The following is an 18,986-nucleotide window of genomic DNA, read 5'->3' on the forward strand; positions in this document are numbered from 1 at the left end:
TTTTTTGTAAATAATAAATCAAAATTTTAGCAAAAAAATGTTCAAGTACCCGCCACTGATCTGAATATTTTATTTTTTGTTACCATAGTTACATCCATAGTTTAGTGCATTTCTATGGCAATGAAGCGAGTCTACTCGTATTTTCTTCTCAGTCGACTCGTCGAGAAGAGAAAAGGGGATTAAAAAAAAACATTTTGAGTTTTTCTAGCTGAATTAATTTACAATTTTACTGCATTTCCGAAAAAATTCTATTCTTACTTCTCAGTGTGTGTAGTAAAATGCAAACTCAACTTTTAACTCTTTTATAATATATTTTTTGAAATTAATAATTTATACAGTAGGTATCTTTGAGAAACAGTAAGTCAGGACTTAAAAATTAAAAATATTTTTAAATAAAAAAATGGTCCAAAATTGGTTGTTGTTACTATGACAATTTTTATTTTGTACTTTTTGTTGCGATAGTTTTTTAGTAACCTTCACATGTGCGACTCGTTAGGGGTAAAAAATGGGTTTTTTAATGAAATTTCAATTTGATAAAATAAAATAAAACCCAGACGAATTCTTGAGATAAAATCACCGCAGACGTGATAATTGATAACACTTTATTAGACACTCATTCACATTAAAAGAAATAATCTGATAAACGTCTCCTTTGTGGTAACATTTTATTATCACAAATCCGCGGCTTATCACCCCTAATCTTGCTACAAACAACAGCTGCAAAGTCCACAAGCGACATTTCTTGCAAATTATCATCAAACTTATCATCATAAACCACAGTTGGAACAAAGGAAATGTTCGGTTCTAAATCATAAGTTTTAACCCCATGTTTTGCGAGCAAATCATCCCCTTGACTCGTCGTCGCACAATTCGAGATTTTCCCCCAATCAATCCCAACCCTTTGTGCACACTAAAAAAAATATTTTTTTGGTTTTTTTCAAAAAAAAATTATACTTTTTTCATTCTTGTGACGTCAGCTGGGTTTCGGTCACGCATCACACAATCCACAAATGCCAAATTTTTATCTTGTCCATTGTTTTGTGCCAAAGCACACGCCTGGTATTTATTACCTTGGCACTCATTAACCCCATGTTGACAGTCGAAAATCCATCGATTTTTGACGTAATTGTGCTAAAAAGTCGCTAAAAAAACCAATGGGTGAATTTAACCCCACTTACTGTAGCCTTCCCATAAGGGATGAATTCGAGTTGGATGTGATTTTTCAATTGGGAGTAGTTAGGGGTGAGTTGGAGGGTGATAAATCTTGAACTGTCGTAACACAAAGACTCGTAATAAAGGGAGACTTTTAATGAGTGCTGTAATGACTGTTTTACCGACCTGGAAATTGATTATTCGACTTACCGAAATTTTGATAAGTGTGATAAGAAAAAAATTAAGTTTCATTTTTGGGATGAGACCACCGATGGGGTCGCCTGTCACTAAACTACGCATATCTCAGCAGGCCACGAGTCCTCATTAGGAATATGTCAATTTGAATCAGGGCCGGATTGACCAAAATACGAGCCCATTATTGTATCTTTATATAATTCTTTTATTTTTAAAACTACGAAGCTTTAATATATTTAAAACAAAAATATTTTATAATACAGGGTGTTAAAAAATGATTGTAAAATATTTAAGGAGGTAATACTATAGCCCAAAATAAACAAAAGCTTAACTGTTTTGTTTGAACAGATTGCAAAAAATGTTTCAAAAAAACTATTTTGTTTGTTTTGGTCAATACTATTACCTCTTGGAATATTTTACAATCTTTTTTTGACACCCTGTATAATACAACAAAAAATACAGGGTGTCTCGGCTAAACCCCACATAGTTCTGGCAATTTTATGTAGGTGCTGATCAATAATAAAAAATATTTTCAAGATGGTGGCCCTTCCGGTTATACCGGAAATGGGTATCAACTTCGTTATTTTAAGTGTTTTAATTGCATTTTTGGGTTATTTAAGTGATTTTGAGAGTGTTTTCATCAGCCTTCCCTATACCTAAGTTTAACCGTTTTCGAAATATTTCGACTTTTTTAAAATTTTTTGTATTTGCACCTTCCTCTTCAAAAATCGCTAACTCTGACATTTTTAATTATTTTGAAATCGTATTTGGGGACATGAAAGGGAAAGGTTAGATCTTTCCTTTGGTGTATTCATAATCGAAATAAAAAGAAAACTTGAAGGGTTTTCTTTAAAAAAAAATTACGGGTTTTTTAATTTCCCCAAAATGAAACGTTAAATTTTGGAGATTTATTAACAGTTTCTTCAATTATAAATACACTAAAATAAGAATCGAACTTTTCTCTTTTAAATGCCCAAATACGATTTCATAGTAATTAAAAATGGCAAAGTTATCGATTTTGGAAAAGGAAGCTTCAAATCCAAAAATTAAAAAAAAAAATCGAAAAATCTCAAAAACGGCTCAATTTAGGGTCAGCTCGATAAAAACTCTGTTAAAAGAAGATTGTAAAACATTTAAGGAGGTAATACTCGGACTAAAATAAACAAAAGCTTATCTTTTTTGTTTGAACAGATTGCAAAAAATGTTTCAAAAAACTTTTTTGTTTGTTTTGGTACATACTATTATCTCCTGAAATATTTCACAATCTTTTTTGAACACCTTGTATAAGGTGATGCGAATTTTTTTAATATTTTTTTATACAGGGTGTTAAAAAAGATTGTAAAATATTTAAGGAGGTAATATTATGGACTAAAACAACAAAAAAACTTTTTTTGACACTCTGTATAATACAATAAAAAATACATAGTTCTGGCAATAATTTTTAAATAAATTTTTTTATATAGATGCTGCTCAATAAAAATATTTTCAAGATGGTGACACTTCCGGTTATACCGGAAATGGGTATCAAATTCGTTATTTTAAGTAGAAAGGTATATTTTTATTGCATTTTTGGGTTACTCAAGTGATTTTGAGAAAATTTTTATAAGCCTTCCCTACACCTAAGTTTAACCGTTTTCGAAATATTTCGACTTTTTTGAAATTTTTTGGATTTGCACCTTCCTCTTCAAAAATGGATAACTCTGGGAAAGATTAGATCTTTCCACTGGTGTATTCATAATTGAAAAAATAGTTAAAAACTCCCACAATTTAGATTTTGGAAGTTTCAAATACCCATAACTCAATTTTTTCAAATAAAAGACCCCAGTTTTTTTTACTAAACAAAGGTGAATTTTATTCTGAATCGATCTGTATCAACAGTCCTTATACCTATGTTTAATGGTTTTCAAGTTATTTTGACTTTTTTAAATTTCAATTTTTTAAATTATTTGGTCACCTATAGCCAACACCCTGTATATGACAACGACACAAAAATCATATCAATGGATCGAACAAAGTCTTGTTTATCAACGTGCCAAGTTCTACTTTTCTATTAGTGATAGTAAAGATTCTAGACGAATTTAATTGAAAGCAAGTTTTTTTTTTAATTTTGCAAAAAAATTTTTGAAAAAAAAAAATTCGCGTCCGGTCCTGTTTGAAACAATCCGGTTGTTACTGTACCAGGAAACTACTCATTCAATGATAAAATTTTATTTATACTTGTCACTAGATTACAAACAATTCGGTTCTTGACCCAACAAAACACAAACTGTTTTTTTTAAATCCTTCTCTCCCAAATCCTGCAAAGTGTCGTAAAAATAATCGTCGGAACGTAATTTATATTAAACGTTCAAAGAATCGGCCTAGAAGCCATTACGATTCAAATAAAAAAAAAATTATTAAAAAAAATACGAATTACCTTATACAGGGTGATCAAAAAAGATTGTAAAATATGTCGGGCGGTAATAGTATGGACCAAAACAAACAAAATGGTCATTTTTTAACACCCTGTATATCGCAAAACTCACCTCAACCGAAAAACCAAACACAACAATCAAAGTCAGTAATTGCATTTTTATTACCCGGGAAATAATCGATTAGAATTTACGAGGCGACTATTATATTCACATTTTATCAGATAAGAGATTTTTATTTTTGATCATAGTCTAGTATCTGTTCCAAATTGCTAGTTACATAATAATGTTGTACAAAGTGGTGAGTTTTTTGCAAATGGCGGGTCTGTTCTTCAACAAAAAACAAACGCATTTTGCGAAATTATTTTCGGCGAAATCCTGCATGGCCTTGTCGTAAATCCCGTCAAAAATGATGGTGGGGACGTACGAAATGGGCGGAGTCACCGCATCGGTTTTGGCGCCATTTTCGGCCAATAGCTCGTCGGCTTGGTGTTCCAGGCAATCAGCGATTGCGTTCCACGATATGCCCGTCTCGCTCGCACACTGAAACCGACCAATGGCGGTTAGGGGTGGGCGTGGTTTGATAAGTACCGTTTGTGGGGAGTTTGGTGGTGTCATGGCACAGTTGATGAAATCAAGGGCGGGTTCTTGGGGGTAGAGGGCGACCACACACGAGTGGATTTTGTTGTAGTGACATTCACGGGGGCCATGTTGGCACTGGAAGTGCCAATGACCCGAGGAATTGGAAGCCTGGAATTTAACCTGAATTTGGGGTTTTTTACCCGATTTTTTTACCCTAGCTTTGCCAAATGGTACCAAATCTAGGGTTAAATATTTTTCAAAGTTTTGGTACGAAGGGTGGAGTTGAGTGGTGATAAATCGCATGCTATCAGGGCACAATGTCTCGTAATAAAGCGAAACTTGTAATTTGGCCTAAAAATTTGACAAAATTTTGGGAAAATTTCATTTTGTACTCACTTGGGTTAAAGTTAACCACAAAAAAATGGTATAGAACCGTGCACTTGTATGCATTTTTCTCGATTAAAGTACCAATGGTAGTGATGTAGGCGGAAAGTACTAAATTACTCATAATCTCGACCGATAAAAATTTATTTTCTATTAATTACAAGCATCTGGTTTTGTGTTAAATAAACCACAGACTGTTTTAAAAAAATTATCACGAGCTAAATCCTCCAAAGTTGCGTTAAAAATTCCATTGAAGAGAATATGAGGTACGTAAGTCAGTTTCGGGTCCAAATCATTAGTGACGTCACCATAATGGGCTAAAAAATCATCTCCTTGGGTTCCTTGCACACAATCGACGATATCACGCCATAAAATCCCATTATTAGACGCACACTACCAAAAATTCAAATTTACCGCCTCGACGTGGCGCCATCTATCGCACACTTACCGATTCAGCGATAGAAATCTTCCCTGGATCGCTGGAATTCATCATACAATAAACAAAACCGATTTTGGAATCTTTCTGAAACGATTTTGTCAAAACACAAGCTTGGATTTTGTTACCCAGACATTCTTTCGGGCCGTGTTGACACTTAAATTCCCAATTTCCGTCAATTTTAGTGACATTAGCTTTACCAAAAGGAACTAAATCGATGAGCAAAAAATCTTTGATTTTTTTATAACCAGGATAGAGTTCTTGTGTTACAAATTGGCGACAAAAAGGACACAATGACTCGTAATAAAGCGACACTTTTACCAAATCCTGAAAATTTTGATTAGTTTTGCAAAAATTAAGACAGTTTTGCACCTGTTTGCACAACACCGGGGATAATTCACACACAAATAAAACAGAGAGAAAGCAAAATGACTTAAGATGCATTTTTGGAGCAATGTGGTTGATAAATGTTAATTGATTGATTGTTTTAAGTGAGTCCTTGACCTTTGTTCAAGTTTGGCGCCGGTTTCTGCCAACATTGCAACGACAAAAAAAACATCACTTTACGCAATGTTAGATATAAATATTTATAAAAAATAAATAAAATTGCGACGAATGGCTTGGGAAGGCACAATTGTGTGTTTTATTAGTGTTTCAAGTTAATTAACACGAACTTTGTTTAAATTTTGAGCCCACTGTCGCCAACATTGTAACGAACAAGAAACTATCAAAATGGCTCAAAAATAACGCACTGTTGCTTTAAAAAATTCAAATTCGAAAAAATGTCTTGTGGGAACGCATTTTTGGTCCAATTGCGTGTTTTATTGTTATTTAACACGACTTTTGTTCAAGTTTGGCGCTTGTTTTGCCAACCTTGCACCGACAAAGTAACCATAAAATGCCCCCTAACCTCACATTGCCAAAATGTCGGCTTTGAGACTCAATAAAAGCGTTTTAAAACGTTGCAAGAAGTTTAAGTGCTTTTCCACGGCCGTGCAACACGACGATGAGTACACGGCGACGCCCCAATACCCCCCGATCCTGGACATGAGCCCCGACAAAATCCAAGAACGGAAGAAAGAAGCCCTATATGAAGAAATCAAAGCTGTGAAGACAGTCGAGGAAAAACAGATTAAATTAAACATGCCTAAATATTACGGTTTTAAAAGCTACATGTTATATGAGGATTATATCCCTTATAATAGCCTGTCTTTAATCCAACACGTTACAAGAACACATTTGATAAAAAACGACAATTTGCCCCCTTTTTACAACGATTTGGATGTCTCAACGGTGGCAAATGACGTAAAAACCGACATTGAGGAGGTTATTTTAGTCGAAACGGCGAGAAAAAGGTCAGTTTTAATTTTTTTAACCAAAAAATTGATTTTTTTTTCTAGAGAAGGGGACAAAGTGGCGGTGGAAAACTCCCTCAGTTTTGATTTATCCAAACAAATTAATCGGATTATAATGAGTCGGATGTGTAGGGCTTTGCCCCATTTAATGGAGGCTCATGTCGATCTAAACCCCCGGGTTGAGTCCTTCTGGTTCGCCGGCGGTATGAACCCCCCTGAGAACATCAAACGGTACCGGAGGGGCACCGAGTGGCAAAAAATCAAAGAAAACGAGCCAACGAACCGAGGCATGAACTATATCGGTTCATCAAACCTGTCTCTGAGGTCTGATTTACCCTTGAGACAGTTAATTTCCCCCAGTGATGCGGAAAACCCCGATTTGGGGGTCCCCCATTTTGAGTTTGACCCCCGAACTGTGGGTACAGTGGCCAACGAGCACCGACATATAGCCAATATTCCAGGTTTGCCACCTTAATAGTGTTTGACTCCTAGTGATTTTATTTTGTTAGGTTTCTGGCCTGGGGATTCTAGGGAATTTGGTTTTTTGTCGTACCACAAGCGCGGGCATTTAATCACACGTCACTATAACGATGTTGAGGATCATAAAGAAGCCATTGACCGACAGGGGATTTTAGCGTCGTTTGGTTGGCTAAACGCCCAAGCCAACTATCAGGGTTTTACCACTTTTAATGACATCACGTATCCATTTGTGACTCAAACTGTGGTCACTAATGGACAAATCTGGTCGTTTTATGTCTACCAACTTAACACAATTGTGAATCACTCTAAGTTTTTCACTGAAAACCCCAAACGGAATGTTTGTTGGGGAACCCCCGAAGTGAAGTTGTTTGAAGGGGTGGAAAATGATAAATTGATCGGATTCAATGATGATGTTTTGAAAATGTTGTTGAAGTTTTATGCGAATGCTCCAGAGGAGAAATTGGGGGTTAATATGAAGCCGTTTTTGGGTAAAGAAGAGAAATTTATTGCTGATTATGAGGATGCTGATAAGAGGGAGTGGCTTGAGAGGGAATATAAATTTTTAGTGTCAAATAGGCCGAGGGATCAACTCGGTTATGAAATTTATGCCTGGGAGAAAATTTATAAAATTGATCACCAGACTAGGTTTATGGACAAGAAAAGGAGACCGTTTGAGTTTAAAATGAAACCATCGAATAGGAGGCTGGATGAGCGGTTACCGAGGTATATCCCGAGGGCTTTGAGGCCCCATTTGCCCCGACATAAGGGACGATACGCCAAGGAATATTTCCCTTAAACATTGTAACATAGTTTGTTAATAAATCAATTTAAAAAATGTGTTTTTTTTATTTTTGCGCGACAACTATTAGTCGTACTTGGATGATTTTTTCTTTAAAAAGAGGCAAATTTAAAGAGCTTTCAAACGGTGTCACGCACGAGACGCTACTACTAGTAGTTTCGGAGTTATTGACCGATAACCGTTTCGGTTATAACCCAATTAAAATTTCAAAATTATCTTTTTCACGTAAAATCGTCCGGGGAATTTACCGGTTGAGATAAAAGTGGTAGTTTCTAAAATAAATCAACTTAAAAAATGTGTTTTTAAATTTTTGCGTGACAACTGCTAGTCGTAGATTGGTGTTTTTTTTTTTAAAGTGGGAAATTCAAAGAGCTTTTAAATGGTGTCAAGCACAAAGCGCCACTACTAGTGGTTTTGGAGTTATTGAGCGATAACCGTTTCGGTTATAACCCAATGAAAATTTCTAGATTAATTTTTTCATGTCAAATCTCAGGGAAATTTACCGGTTGAGATAGAAATGATAGTTTTTACAATAGTTTATAAAAAAAACAACTAAAAAGTGTGTTTTTTAATTTTTGCGCGATAACTGTTAGTCAATGTTCGATGTTTTTTTTCTTTAGCAAGTAATAAATTAAAAGAGTTATCACACGGCGTTACGCACAACACGCTACCACTAGTAGTTTCGGAGTTATTGACCGATAACCGTTTCGGTTATAACCCAATTAAAATTTCAAAATTGATTTTTTCAAGTAAAATCGTTCGGGGACTTTAATGATTGAAATAGAAATGATAGTTTTTGAGATATTTTGTAAACAAATCAACAAAAAAATTAATTTTTGTATTTTTACACGATAACTATTAGTCGTAGTGTCATGTTTTTTTCTTTAAAAAGTGGGAAATTCAAAGAGCTTTTAAATGGTGTCAAGCACAAAGCGCTACCACTTTTTGTTTCGTAGTTATTGACCGATAACCGTTTCGGTTATAACCCAATTAAAATTTTAAAATTAATTTTTTCATGTAAAATCGTTCGAGCAATTTACCGGATGAGATAGAAATGATAGTACTTCGCGGAAATTTGTAAAAAAAGAAATCAACCAAAAAATGAGTTTTTTAATTTTTGCGCAAAAACTACTAGTCGTAGTTTGATGTTTTTTTCTTTGAAAAGTGAGAAATTTAAAGAGCTTTTAAACGGTGTCAAGCACCAAGCACTACCACTAGTGGTTTTGGAGTTATTGACCGATAACCGTTTCGGTTATAACTCAATTAAAATTTCAAAAATTTAAAATCGTCCGGAAAATTTACCGGTTAAGATTGAAATAATAGTTTGTAAAAAATCAACTAAAAAATGTATTTTTTAATTTTTGCGCAACTACTAGTCGAAGTTTGATGCTTTTTTCTTTAAAAAGTAGCAAATTTAAAGAGCTTTTACACGGTGTCACGCACAAGGTGCTACCACTAGTAGTTTCGGAGTTATTGACCAATAACCGTTTCGGTTATAACCCAATAAAAATTACAAAATTAATTTTCTCATGTTTTTTTCTTTAAAAAATGGGAAATTCAAAGAGCTTTTAAACGGCGTCAAACACAAAGGGTTACCACTAGTGGTTTCGGAGTTATTGACAGATAACCGTTTCGGTTGTAACCGAATTGAAGTTTCAAAGTTTATGAATTTTCCCCAATGATACGCCACTGACTATACGTCTTCAGCTGTGCCCAAATAATTAAAATAATTAACCAATTAATCACTCATTGACATACCAAGAAATATTCCCTTTAAATATTGTAAAATAAAATATTTAATTCTTGTACGTCAACTATTAGTCACATTTTGGTGATTTTTTCTTTAAAAAGTAAGAAACTTAAAGAGCTTTCAAACGATAACTGGTAGTTTTGCAGTTATTGACGGATAACCGTCTCGGTTATAACCGAAAAAAAAAAATTACATGTAAACTCGTGCGAGGAATTCACCAGTGCAAACCGTTTCAAGATAAGAAATAAAAATAATAATTTTCGCGTTTTGTATTTTTCCCCACATGCTACGCCACTGTCTACTTCTTCAGCTGCGCATCTAGTAATTAACTCAAAGTGTGCGCATCCGTCCGCCATTTCCTTATCATCAGGTGATAAAAACCGGAAATTAGTATAAAAACGGTGCCATTTTGTCCCATTTCCAGTTCAAAATGGCGTCTCCTCCGACCCTCTACGAGTACTACACCTCCAACGGCATTTCTGGGGGCCTCTCGACCCAACAACCCAATTTCACGCTCAATAACAAACCCATCACGATTTTCAGTGGGGCTTTGCACTATTTCCGGGTACCCCCCCAGTACTGGAGGGACCGTTTGCGCAAAATTCGAGCCGCTGGTTTGAACACTGTCGAAACTTACATCCCTTGGAACTTACACGAACCTCAAGTTGGTACTTACGACTTTGGGGAGGGTGGTACCGACTTTAGTGACTTTCTCCAAGTTGAAAAGTTCCTAAAATTGGCACAGGAGGAGGATTTGTTGGCAATCGTGCGTCCAGGGCCGTACATTTGCGCCGAATGGGATTTCGGGGGTTTACCGAGTTGGCTTCTCCGCGAAAATGTCAAAGTTAGGACTTCTGACCCGAAATTTCTCACTCATGTTCGTCGATTCTTCAAAACTCTTTTGGCAATTCTATCGACTTTGCAATTCACACAAGGGGGCCCAATCATAGCGTTCCAAATCGAAAACGAGTATGGCAATACGAAAATGGGGGATTCACAGTATCTCGAAAGCTTGAAACAAATTTTCGAGGAGAACGGAATTCGGGAATTGTTGTTTACATCAGACACACCATCGAATGGTTTTTCCGGGACACTACCTGGGGTTTTCGCTACTGCCAACTTTCAAGATAACCCCAAAACTGAATTGGGGTTATTGCAGAAGTACCAACCCAACAAACCGTTAATGGTAATGGAATATTGGACCGGGTGGTTTGACCATTGGGCTGAAAAACACCATCAAAGATCTAGTGACGCTTTTGGTTCAGTTTTGGAAGAAATTTTGAGGTTAAATTCCTCGGTTAACATGTATATGTTTCACGGGGGGACAAACTGGGGGTTTCTCAATGGTGCCAACATTAAAGACCAAACTAGTGATAACAGTGCCTACCAACCTGACACTACCAGTTACGACTACGACGCCCCCTTATCAGAAACAGGGGACTACACAGACAAGTACCACAAAGTCAAACAACTTGTCGAGAAATACAACACAGTGGTGACAAAAATCCCCCAAATGCCCGAATTAACCAAACGAAGTGTTTTTCCCCCAGTCCAAATGACAGAAATGTTGACACTTGACGACTTGATCCAACAATCGCCTCAAAAAATACCCTCACAAGACCTCAAAGCGATGGAATTGTTGGGTCAAAGTTACGGTTATGTGAATTACCGGGTGAAAAACCTCAATATCGCCTCAAACTCGACCTTGAAAATCGAAGGTCATGTCTGTGACACGATCCTTGTCCTCATCAACGGACAATTAAAATCAAAAATCCCCAAAAACCAATCAGATTTGGACAAGTTTGGGTTTTGGAGGCTCAAAGACTCGACTCTCGATTTGGGCCCCTTGGAATACCACAACGCCACTCTTGACCTTTTGGTTGAGAATTGGGGGCGCAGTAATTACGGAAAACTCAACCAATTTAACCAGTTTAAAGGTCTTTGGCAAGGGAATGTTTTAATAAACGATGTGGTTTTGCACAATTGGGAAATAATCCCGCTTGAATTTCAATCAAAATGGACGAATTCGTTACAATGGAGGAAGTTTGAGGGGGATTTGGGGGGGCCAAGGCTACTTAAGGGGGTTTTGCAAGTCGAGGAGGTGTTTGACACGTTTTTGGATATGAGGGAGTGGAAGAAAGGGTTTGTGATTGTCAATGGGTTTGTTTTGGGGAGGTTTTTCAGGCTAGGCCCCCAACAAAGTCTATATTTGCCGGGGCCGTTTTTGAGGAAGGGGGCTAATAGTGTGGTGGTGTTTGAGCATTTTGAGGGTCATCCTCAAGTCAAGTTTGTCAAAGACCACATTTTTGAAACTTTGTCATAATTTAATCGAAATAAAATGATACGTAAATGGTATTTGTTTTTATTTGTTAGGAAAATAACATTAAAGAAACATTTTTTTTGACACTTTTACTGTGAAGCAGGCTTTAACGTCAAATTTGACATTTTAAAACGTCAAAGTGACAACTACCAAGTCACTGTAAAAAATCTATTGGCTACACTGACTTATTGGTAATTGGCAATCCTTCTAATCTGATTTTGGATTGTTTCACAAATTAATGACAATTGACTATAAAATTGTGACATTTAAATTTGATTGTCAAGGTGGCCAAATTAGGATTTCAAATTTGTTGCCAACGTGACAACAAAAATCACATTTATCTAAGGGCCATTTCACAAACCTTGTCAAAGAACCCATTTTTGAAACTTTGTCATAATTTAATAGAAATAAAATGATATATAAATGCTATTTGTTTTTATTTATTAGGAAAATAACATTAAAGAAACATTTTTTTTGACACTTTTACTGTGAAGCAGGCTTTAACGTCAAATTTGACATTTTAAAACGTCAAAGTGACAACTACCAAGTCACTGTAAAAAATCTATTGGCTACACTGACTTATTGGTAATTGGCAATCCTTCTAATCTGATTTTGGATTGTTTCACAAATTAATGACAATTGACTATAAAATTGTGACATTTAAATTTGATTGTCAAGGTGGCCAAATTAGGATTTCAAATTTGTTGCCAACGTGGCAACAAAAATCACATTTATCTAAGGGCCATTTCATAAACCTTGTCAAAGAACCAATTTTTGAAACTTTGTCATAATTTAATAGAAATAAAATGATATATAAATGCTATTTGTTTTTATTTATTAGGAAAATTAAATAAAAAATCCAAAAAAAACATATTTTTGACACTTTTACTGTGAAGCAGGCTTTAACGTCAAATTTGACATTTCAAAACGTCAAAGTGACAACTATCAAGTCACTGTAAAAAATCTATTGGCTACACTGACTTATTGGTAATTGGCAATCCTTCTAATCTGATTTTGGATTGTTTCACAAATTAATGACAATTGACTATAAAATTGTGACATTTAAATTTGATTGTCAAGGTGGCCAAATTAGGATTTCAAATTTGTTGCCAACGTGGCAACAAAAATCACATTTATCTAAGGGCCATTTCATAAACCTTGTCAAAGAACCAATTTTTGAAACTTTGTCATAATTTAATAGAAATAAAATGATATATAAATTCTATTTGTTTTTATTTATTAGGAAAATTAAATAAAAAATCCAAAAAAAATCATATTTTTGACACTTTTACTGTGAAGCAGACTTTAACGTCAAATTTGACATTTGAAAACATCCAATATTTGATATTTTTCACTCAGTTTTAGCAGTTTAGGCCTAATTTGATAAATTTTTGGTTTGTTTTTAACGAGCTTTTGCAAAATAGTTCTATTTTTGGCTAAAAACATACTAAAACTCTCAGAAATGGACAAAATAATGTACTTTTTGACCCATTTTAGCGATTTTTTTACCTTGTTGAGTAAAAAAAAACTATAAAAAAATCAGTGTCATTATTTTTGACTAAATTTACTATAGTAATAATTAAAAATTAAAACAAATTTTCACCAAATCACTAAACTAGTATAAAAATCACCAGATCTGGTAAAATTTAACCAGACCTGGCAACACTGACGAGTAATACACATTCCGCGGTGTCACTTCCGGTCTTTTGAGAAAATAAAATAAAAATTACAAAAAAAACATATTTTGACACTTTTACTGTGAAGCAGGCTTTAACGTCAAATTTGACATTTCAAAACGTCAAAGTGACAACTACCAAGTCACTGTAAAAAATCTATTGGCTATAAATATGATTTTAGATTGTTTCACTTGATTGTCAATTAAATTAAAATTTCAAATTGTTGCCAACGTGACGACAAAAATCACCAACACAGAAACATTGTAACTTATGTATTTCAAACCACAGTTTTAAGCCTTATAGAAATGATTATGTATGTGAACCGTGTTTGCTGTAATTTTAATATACTTGGCGTTTTTCCACCCCTCATCATCTTGTCCTTCTTCACTTTTCCCTTCTTCATGAATTTCTTCATTCCTCGCCGATATTACAGTCGTAATCCCTTCAAACTCCAATCTGACATTTCTCGGTTCTTCCCCCAAACACTCATCATTGACTTGTGTGAAATTCTCCCGTGTTGAAACGCGACTTCCTGAATCAAGGGAGAAATCTGGTGGGGGAGTCCCAGCACTGTCTTGTTCCACAATAGTTGTCAAACTTCGATTACCTAAAGCAATTGGTACTTCCAAATCGTTTAACCTCTCTAGTACTCTCTTCTTGTAGCATAAAGGTCCCGGTTTGATGAATTTCCTCTTGTTTTCGAGTAATAAAAGTGTCGAATTTGCGTCTTCGTTGTTTGTTATTGGGTTGACGAAAACGGTGTAACTGCCAGGAGCTTCGTTGATTTTTGAGGAGTTTTTCTCAATTTGGAGTTTTTCTAAAACAACGTTGGGTTGGAGGCGATTCAAGAGAGTGACTTCGGTTTGGGTTGTTGCTTCTTTTAACTCAATTTTTGAGTTTCTTCCATGACATTTGCGACGCAATGACGGCGCCATTTTCACACTCAAATGTCGGAAAGAAACGCTTGGAAACGGGAAGGTACCACCTACTAGGGGATTTTTTTTAGTTTTGTACTAATGGAGAAATTGGTACTATTGTTTTCATTCTACTTAGCTTCTTACTACAACTAGTACCATGTAGCTCAAAAAATCGGAAATTTCATAATCGAACCAAATTTCAGTACTCTAAAATCATTTGGTACGTTTTTTACTTCTAAGGAAACTCCACAAAAAAATTGTTTTGGTACCACCCAATAAAACGCTTAAATTACTTATTTATTTATTTAGAAGGTACCACCTATTAGGGGATTTTTTTTAGTTTTGTACTATTGGAGAGAATTTCTATTGGTACTATTTTTTTTCATTCATAAAGACATTTGTAAATATGTTAATTACTTAGTACCACAAGTACCATATAGCTAAAAAAATTGGTAATTTCGTAATCGAACCAAATTTCAATACACTATATTCATTTGGTACCTTTCGTACTTCAAAGAAAACCCCCCATAAAAATTGTTTTGGTACCACTATAATGGTAATGCGTTTTAGAAATTTGTCAAAACTTTTTAATGTGGTACCATCCAATAAAACACTTAAGGTTATTTATGTATTATAATTACCAGATGGTAAATTTAGCCAGAGAAGGTACCACCTACTAGGGGATTTTTTTTAGTTTTGTACTAATGGAGAGAATTTCTATTGGTACTGTATTTTTTTATTCATATAAAAACAAATTATCAAATAAATATGTTAATTACTTGGTACCACTAGTACCATGTACCTCGAAAAATTGGTAATTTCATAATCGAATCAAATTTCAGTACTCTATAATCATTTGGTACATTTTTTCTTCTAAGGAAACCCCTCATAAAATTGTTTTGGTACCACCATGCCTTTTAGTATTTTTTCAAAACTTTTTAATGTGGTACCACTCAATAAAACGCTTAAATTACTTATTTATTTGATACCACTATAATGGTAATGCCTTTTAGAACTTTGTCAAAACTTTTTAATGTGGTACCACCCAATAAAACACAGGTTACTTATTTATTTATAGTATAGTTACTAGATGGTAAATTTAGTCAGAGAAGGTACCACCTACTAGGGGATTTTTTTTTAGTTTTGTACTAATGGAGAGAATTTCTATTGGTACTATTTTTTTCATTCATAGACATTTATAAATATGTTAATTACTTAGTACCACTAGTACCATGTCTCTCAAAAAATTGGTAATTTTATAATGGAACCAAATTTTAGTACTCTATAATCATTTGGTACGTTTCGTACTTCTAAGGAAACTCCACATAAAAATTGTTTTGGTACCACCATAAATAGTACTTTGTCAAAGCTTTTTGATATGGTACCACCCAATAAAATACTTATTTTACTTATTTATTTATTTATTACAGTTACCAGATGGTAAATTTAGCTAGAGAAGGTACCATCTACTAGGGATTTTTTTTAGTTTTGTACAAATGGAGAGAAATTGTATTGGTACTATTTTTTTCGTTCAAAAAGACATTTATAAATACGTTAATAGCTTAGTACCACTAGTACCATGTAGCTCAAAAAATTGGTAATTTTAAAATCGAACCAAATTTCAGTACTCTATAATCATTTGGTACGTTTTTTACTTCTAAGCAAACCCCACATAAAAAGTGTTTTGGTACCACCTTGCCTTTTAGTACTTTGTCAAAACTTTTTAATGTGGTACCACCCAATAAAACACTTAGTTTACTTATTTATTTATTTATTATAGTTACCAGATGGTAAATTTAGCCAGAGAAGGTACCATCTACTAGGAATTTTTTTTTTAGTTTTGTACAAATAGAGAGAAATTGTATTGGTACTATTTTTTTTTCGTTCAAAAAGACATTTATAAATATGTTAATTGATTAGTACCACTAGTACCATGTGGTTCAAAAAATTGGTAATTTCATAATCGAACCAAATTTTAGTACTCGATAATCATTTGGTACGTTTTTTAGTTCAAAGGAAACCCCACATAAAAACTGTTTTGGTACCACCATAAATGTAACTGCCTTTTAGTACTTTGTCAAAACTTTTTAATGTGGTACCACCCAATAAAACACTTAAGGTTATTTATGTATTATAATTACCAGATGGTAAATTTAGCCAGAGAAGGTACCACCTACTAGGGATTTTTTTTGTACTAATGGAGAGAATTTCTATTGGTACTATTTTTTTCATTCTTAAGACATTTATAAATTTGTTAAGTACTTAGTACCACTAGTACCATGTAGCTCAAAAAATTGGTAATTTCATAATGGAACCAAATTTCAGTACTCTAAAATCATTTGGTACGTTTTTTACTTCTAAGGAAACCCCACATAAAAATTGTTTTGGTACCACCATAAAGGTAACTTTGTCTTTTAGTACTTTGGTACCACCCAATAAAACACTTAGGTTACTTATTTATTTGTTTATTAGTTACCAAGTGGTAAATTTAGCCCTTGTTTTGTACTTGGCCCTTTCGGAAAAACTCACTTCGTGCCCTCTAGCAAAATGGTCAAAAACCAAAATCGTGTTGTTCCCTTTTTTCAAAAAGGGCCCCGGGAGATAAAGCGTTTGTTGTGGCCCAATCCTTGCAAAACGCCCTAAAACAAACCCATTGACTATAACAATGCCCTTGACCCATTTTTCCATATCAATAAAGGTGTCTTCTGGTACTTCAATGGGTAAAATGGCACGATAAAGGGCCGGTCCAGGTGCCCATCCCTTGTATGGTCTATGCCACCCAACCAAATCCTTTGACCATTTCTTCCTAAACTCGAGTGGTACTATATCCCAATTTAGGAGTTCCTCACCCTCCAAAAACACCCCTTGCCATAAACCCTTAAATTGGTTGAACTGTTCCAAATGCCCGAAATTGTTTCGACCCCAATTCTCCACCATCAGAGTTAAAGTGGCACCGGTTAGGTTCTGGGTACTCAACGTAATAGTCGAGTCTTTAACCCGCCAATAACCAAAATGGTTCAAATCACGTGATTTTTTCAACGGTTTGTTGAGAAGGAACCCATCAACTAGGACTGTGACCGTGTCGTGGACATGTCCCGAGATTAATAACGTGCCATTTGCCGGTATTGTCACATTCACTTTACGGTAAATAATATAACCGTAGCTTTGACCCGATGGGAGTAGTTCCATGGGGAGTGGTACCCGACTTTGGTACCTCACTGGTACCATTTCAATAATCTCATCGAGGAGTAATTGACCCGTGATTGGTACCGGTGGGTACCTCCGACTTGGTTTGGTTCTAGGTACTGGTGGTACCCGTGTCTTGACTTGGTTGTACTCCTCCAGTAGTTGTTTCACAATATGGTACTTAGTCGTATAGTCGCCATTTTCGGACAAGGGGGCGTCATAGTCGTAACTAGTGGTATCCGGTTGGTACCCCGAATTGTCCACAGCGTCGTTATTTAAATTGGCACCGTTCAAGAACCCCCAATTGGTACCACCATGAAACATATACATATTAACCGACGCTGGATATTTCAAAATTCGGTTTAAAATGTCATAAAAGTCGTTGTTGTCTCTAGTATGGTGGTTCTCGGACCAATGGTCGAACCACCCAGTCCAGAATTCCATCGCCATGGTCGGTTTACCCATTTGGAGTTGTTTGAGTTTGTCAAATTCGGATTCAGGATCAGTGGCGAAGTTTGCAGTTTGGAGGAAGTACTCCGGGATGGTACCAGCGGTACCATGAAGGGTGGGGCTATCTGACGTCACTAACAACTCCACAATTCCGTTGTTTAACATAATTTGGCGGAGTTGTTTGAGGTAGAGTTTGTCGGGGGTGAATTTACCAGGTTGTTCGGTACTACCATACTCATTTTCGACTTGGAAGGCAATAATGGGGCCCCCATGTGTGAATTGGAAGATGGTAAGTAACGATAAGAGTATATTGAAGTACCTCGTGACAAATTTCATATAAGTTGGGTCTGAAGTACGAAGTTTGATGTCTTTTTGACGTAATAACCAACTTGGGAACCCCCCAAATTCCCACTCGGAGCAAATATAAGGCCCTGGACGAATAATAGCGAACAAATCCTCTTCTTGTGCTATTGTGAGGAATTGACGGACATTGAGGAACTCCTCCATGTCGGTACCACCGGTACCAAAATCGTAGAAATTGTCATTTGGTTCGTGTAAATTCCACGGAATGTATGTCTCGACTGTGTTTAAACCTGCAGCTCGCATTTTACGCAAACGGTCTCTCCAGTACTGCCGTGGTACCCGGAAATAGTGCATGGCACCACTGTAAAGTGTCACATTTCGGTTATTTAACGTAAAATACGATTGGTTCGCTGAAAGACCGGTTTTAATACCACCACTAGTGTAATATTCGTAGAGAGAAGGCAACGTCACGTTAGACACAGCCATTATTCAATTAAACTGGAACAAATTTAATTTGTTTCATGTTTACTTGGCTTATCTTGAGCTTGATGGAGGGAGGGTCAAGGTCGCACGACTGTGTAATAACAACA

General features: G+C 35.4%; 5 protein-coding genes across 6 annotated transcripts; 2 read left to right on the plus strand and 3 right to left on the minus strand.

Annotated features, from left to right (window-relative positions):
* Nucleotides 1–557: 557 nt before the first annotated feature.
* LOC123007737 lies at nucleotides 558–4,873 on the minus strand. The gene is made up of 7 exons (XM_044403159.1): nucleotides 4,737–4,873; nucleotides 4,350–4,691; nucleotides 4,036–4,301; nucleotides 1,363–1,444; nucleotides 1,179–1,316; nucleotides 955–1,131; nucleotides 558–910 (listed from the first exon to the last, which is right to left on the minus strand). Exons 1-7 carry the CDS (start codon nucleotides 4,788–4,790, stop codon nucleotides 623–625), a joined length of 1,347 nt encoding a protein of 448 aa, XP_044259094.1. The 5' UTR covers nucleotides 4,791–4,873; the 3' UTR covers nucleotides 558–622.
* Nucleotides 4,853–5,722, minus strand: LOC123007931 (gamma-interferon-inducible lysosomal thiol reductase-like). Its single transcript, XM_044403452.1, has 3 exons — nucleotides 5,533–5,722; nucleotides 5,173–5,487; nucleotides 4,853–5,117 (listed from the first exon to the last, which is right to left on the minus strand). The coding sequence occupies exons 1-3, from the start codon at nucleotides 5,602–5,604 to the stop codon at nucleotides 4,878–4,880; spliced, it is 627 nt and encodes a 208-aa protein (XP_044259387.1). The 5' UTR covers nucleotides 5,605–5,722; the 3' UTR covers nucleotides 4,853–4,877.
* Nucleotides 5,723–6,017: 295 nt separating this feature from the next.
* On the plus strand, nucleotides 6,018–7,848 carry LOC123007924 (28S ribosomal protein S30, mitochondrial). 2 transcript variants are annotated; one of them, XM_044403440.1, is made up of 3 exons: nucleotides 6,019–6,515; nucleotides 6,561–6,976; nucleotides 7,025–7,847. In XM_044403440.1, the coding sequence occupies exons 1-3, from the start codon at nucleotides 6,085–6,087 to the stop codon at nucleotides 7,789–7,791; spliced, it is 1,614 nt and encodes a 537-aa protein (XP_044259375.1). In that variant the 5' UTR covers nucleotides 6,019–6,084; the 3' UTR covers nucleotides 7,792–7,847. The 2 variants fall into 2 exon arrangements, with proteins under 2 accessions (XP_044259372.1, XP_044259375.1); XM_044403437.1 differs by having other exon boundaries at nucleotides 6,018–6,976; nucleotides 7,025–7,848.
* A 1,988-nt stretch (nucleotides 7,849–9,836) lies between these two features.
* On the plus strand, nucleotides 9,837–11,893 carry LOC123007922 (beta-galactosidase-1-like protein 2). The gene is made up of 2 exons (XM_044403435.1): nucleotides 9,837–9,914; nucleotides 9,969–11,893. The coding sequence occupies exon 2, from the start codon at nucleotides 9,975–9,977 to the stop codon at nucleotides 11,865–11,867; it is 1,893 nt and encodes a 630-aa protein (XP_044259370.1). The 5' UTR covers nucleotides 9,837–9,914; nucleotides 9,969–9,974; the 3' UTR covers nucleotides 11,868–11,893.
* Nucleotides 11,894–16,912: 5,019 nt separating this feature from the next.
* Nucleotides 16,913–18,924, minus strand: LOC123007920 (beta-galactosidase-1-like protein 2). Its single transcript, XM_044403433.1, has one exon. It carries the CDS (start codon nucleotides 18,880–18,882, stop codon nucleotides 16,930–16,932), a length of 1,953 nt encoding a protein of 650 aa, XP_044259368.1. The 5' UTR covers nucleotides 18,883–18,924; the 3' UTR covers nucleotides 16,913–16,929.
* Between the last annotated feature and the right edge of the window lie 62 nt (nucleotides 18,925–18,986).

Source organism: Tribolium madens, unplaced genomic scaffold, assembly GCF_015345945.1.
Source record: "Tribolium madens isolate multiple individuals breed KSU strain unplaced genomic scaffold, Tmad_KSU_1.1 Scaffold_3;HRSCAF=73;Tcas5.2_LG2, whole genome shotgun sequence".
NCBI lineage: Eukaryota > Metazoa > Arthropoda > Insecta > Coleoptera > Tenebrionidae > Tribolium > Tribolium madens.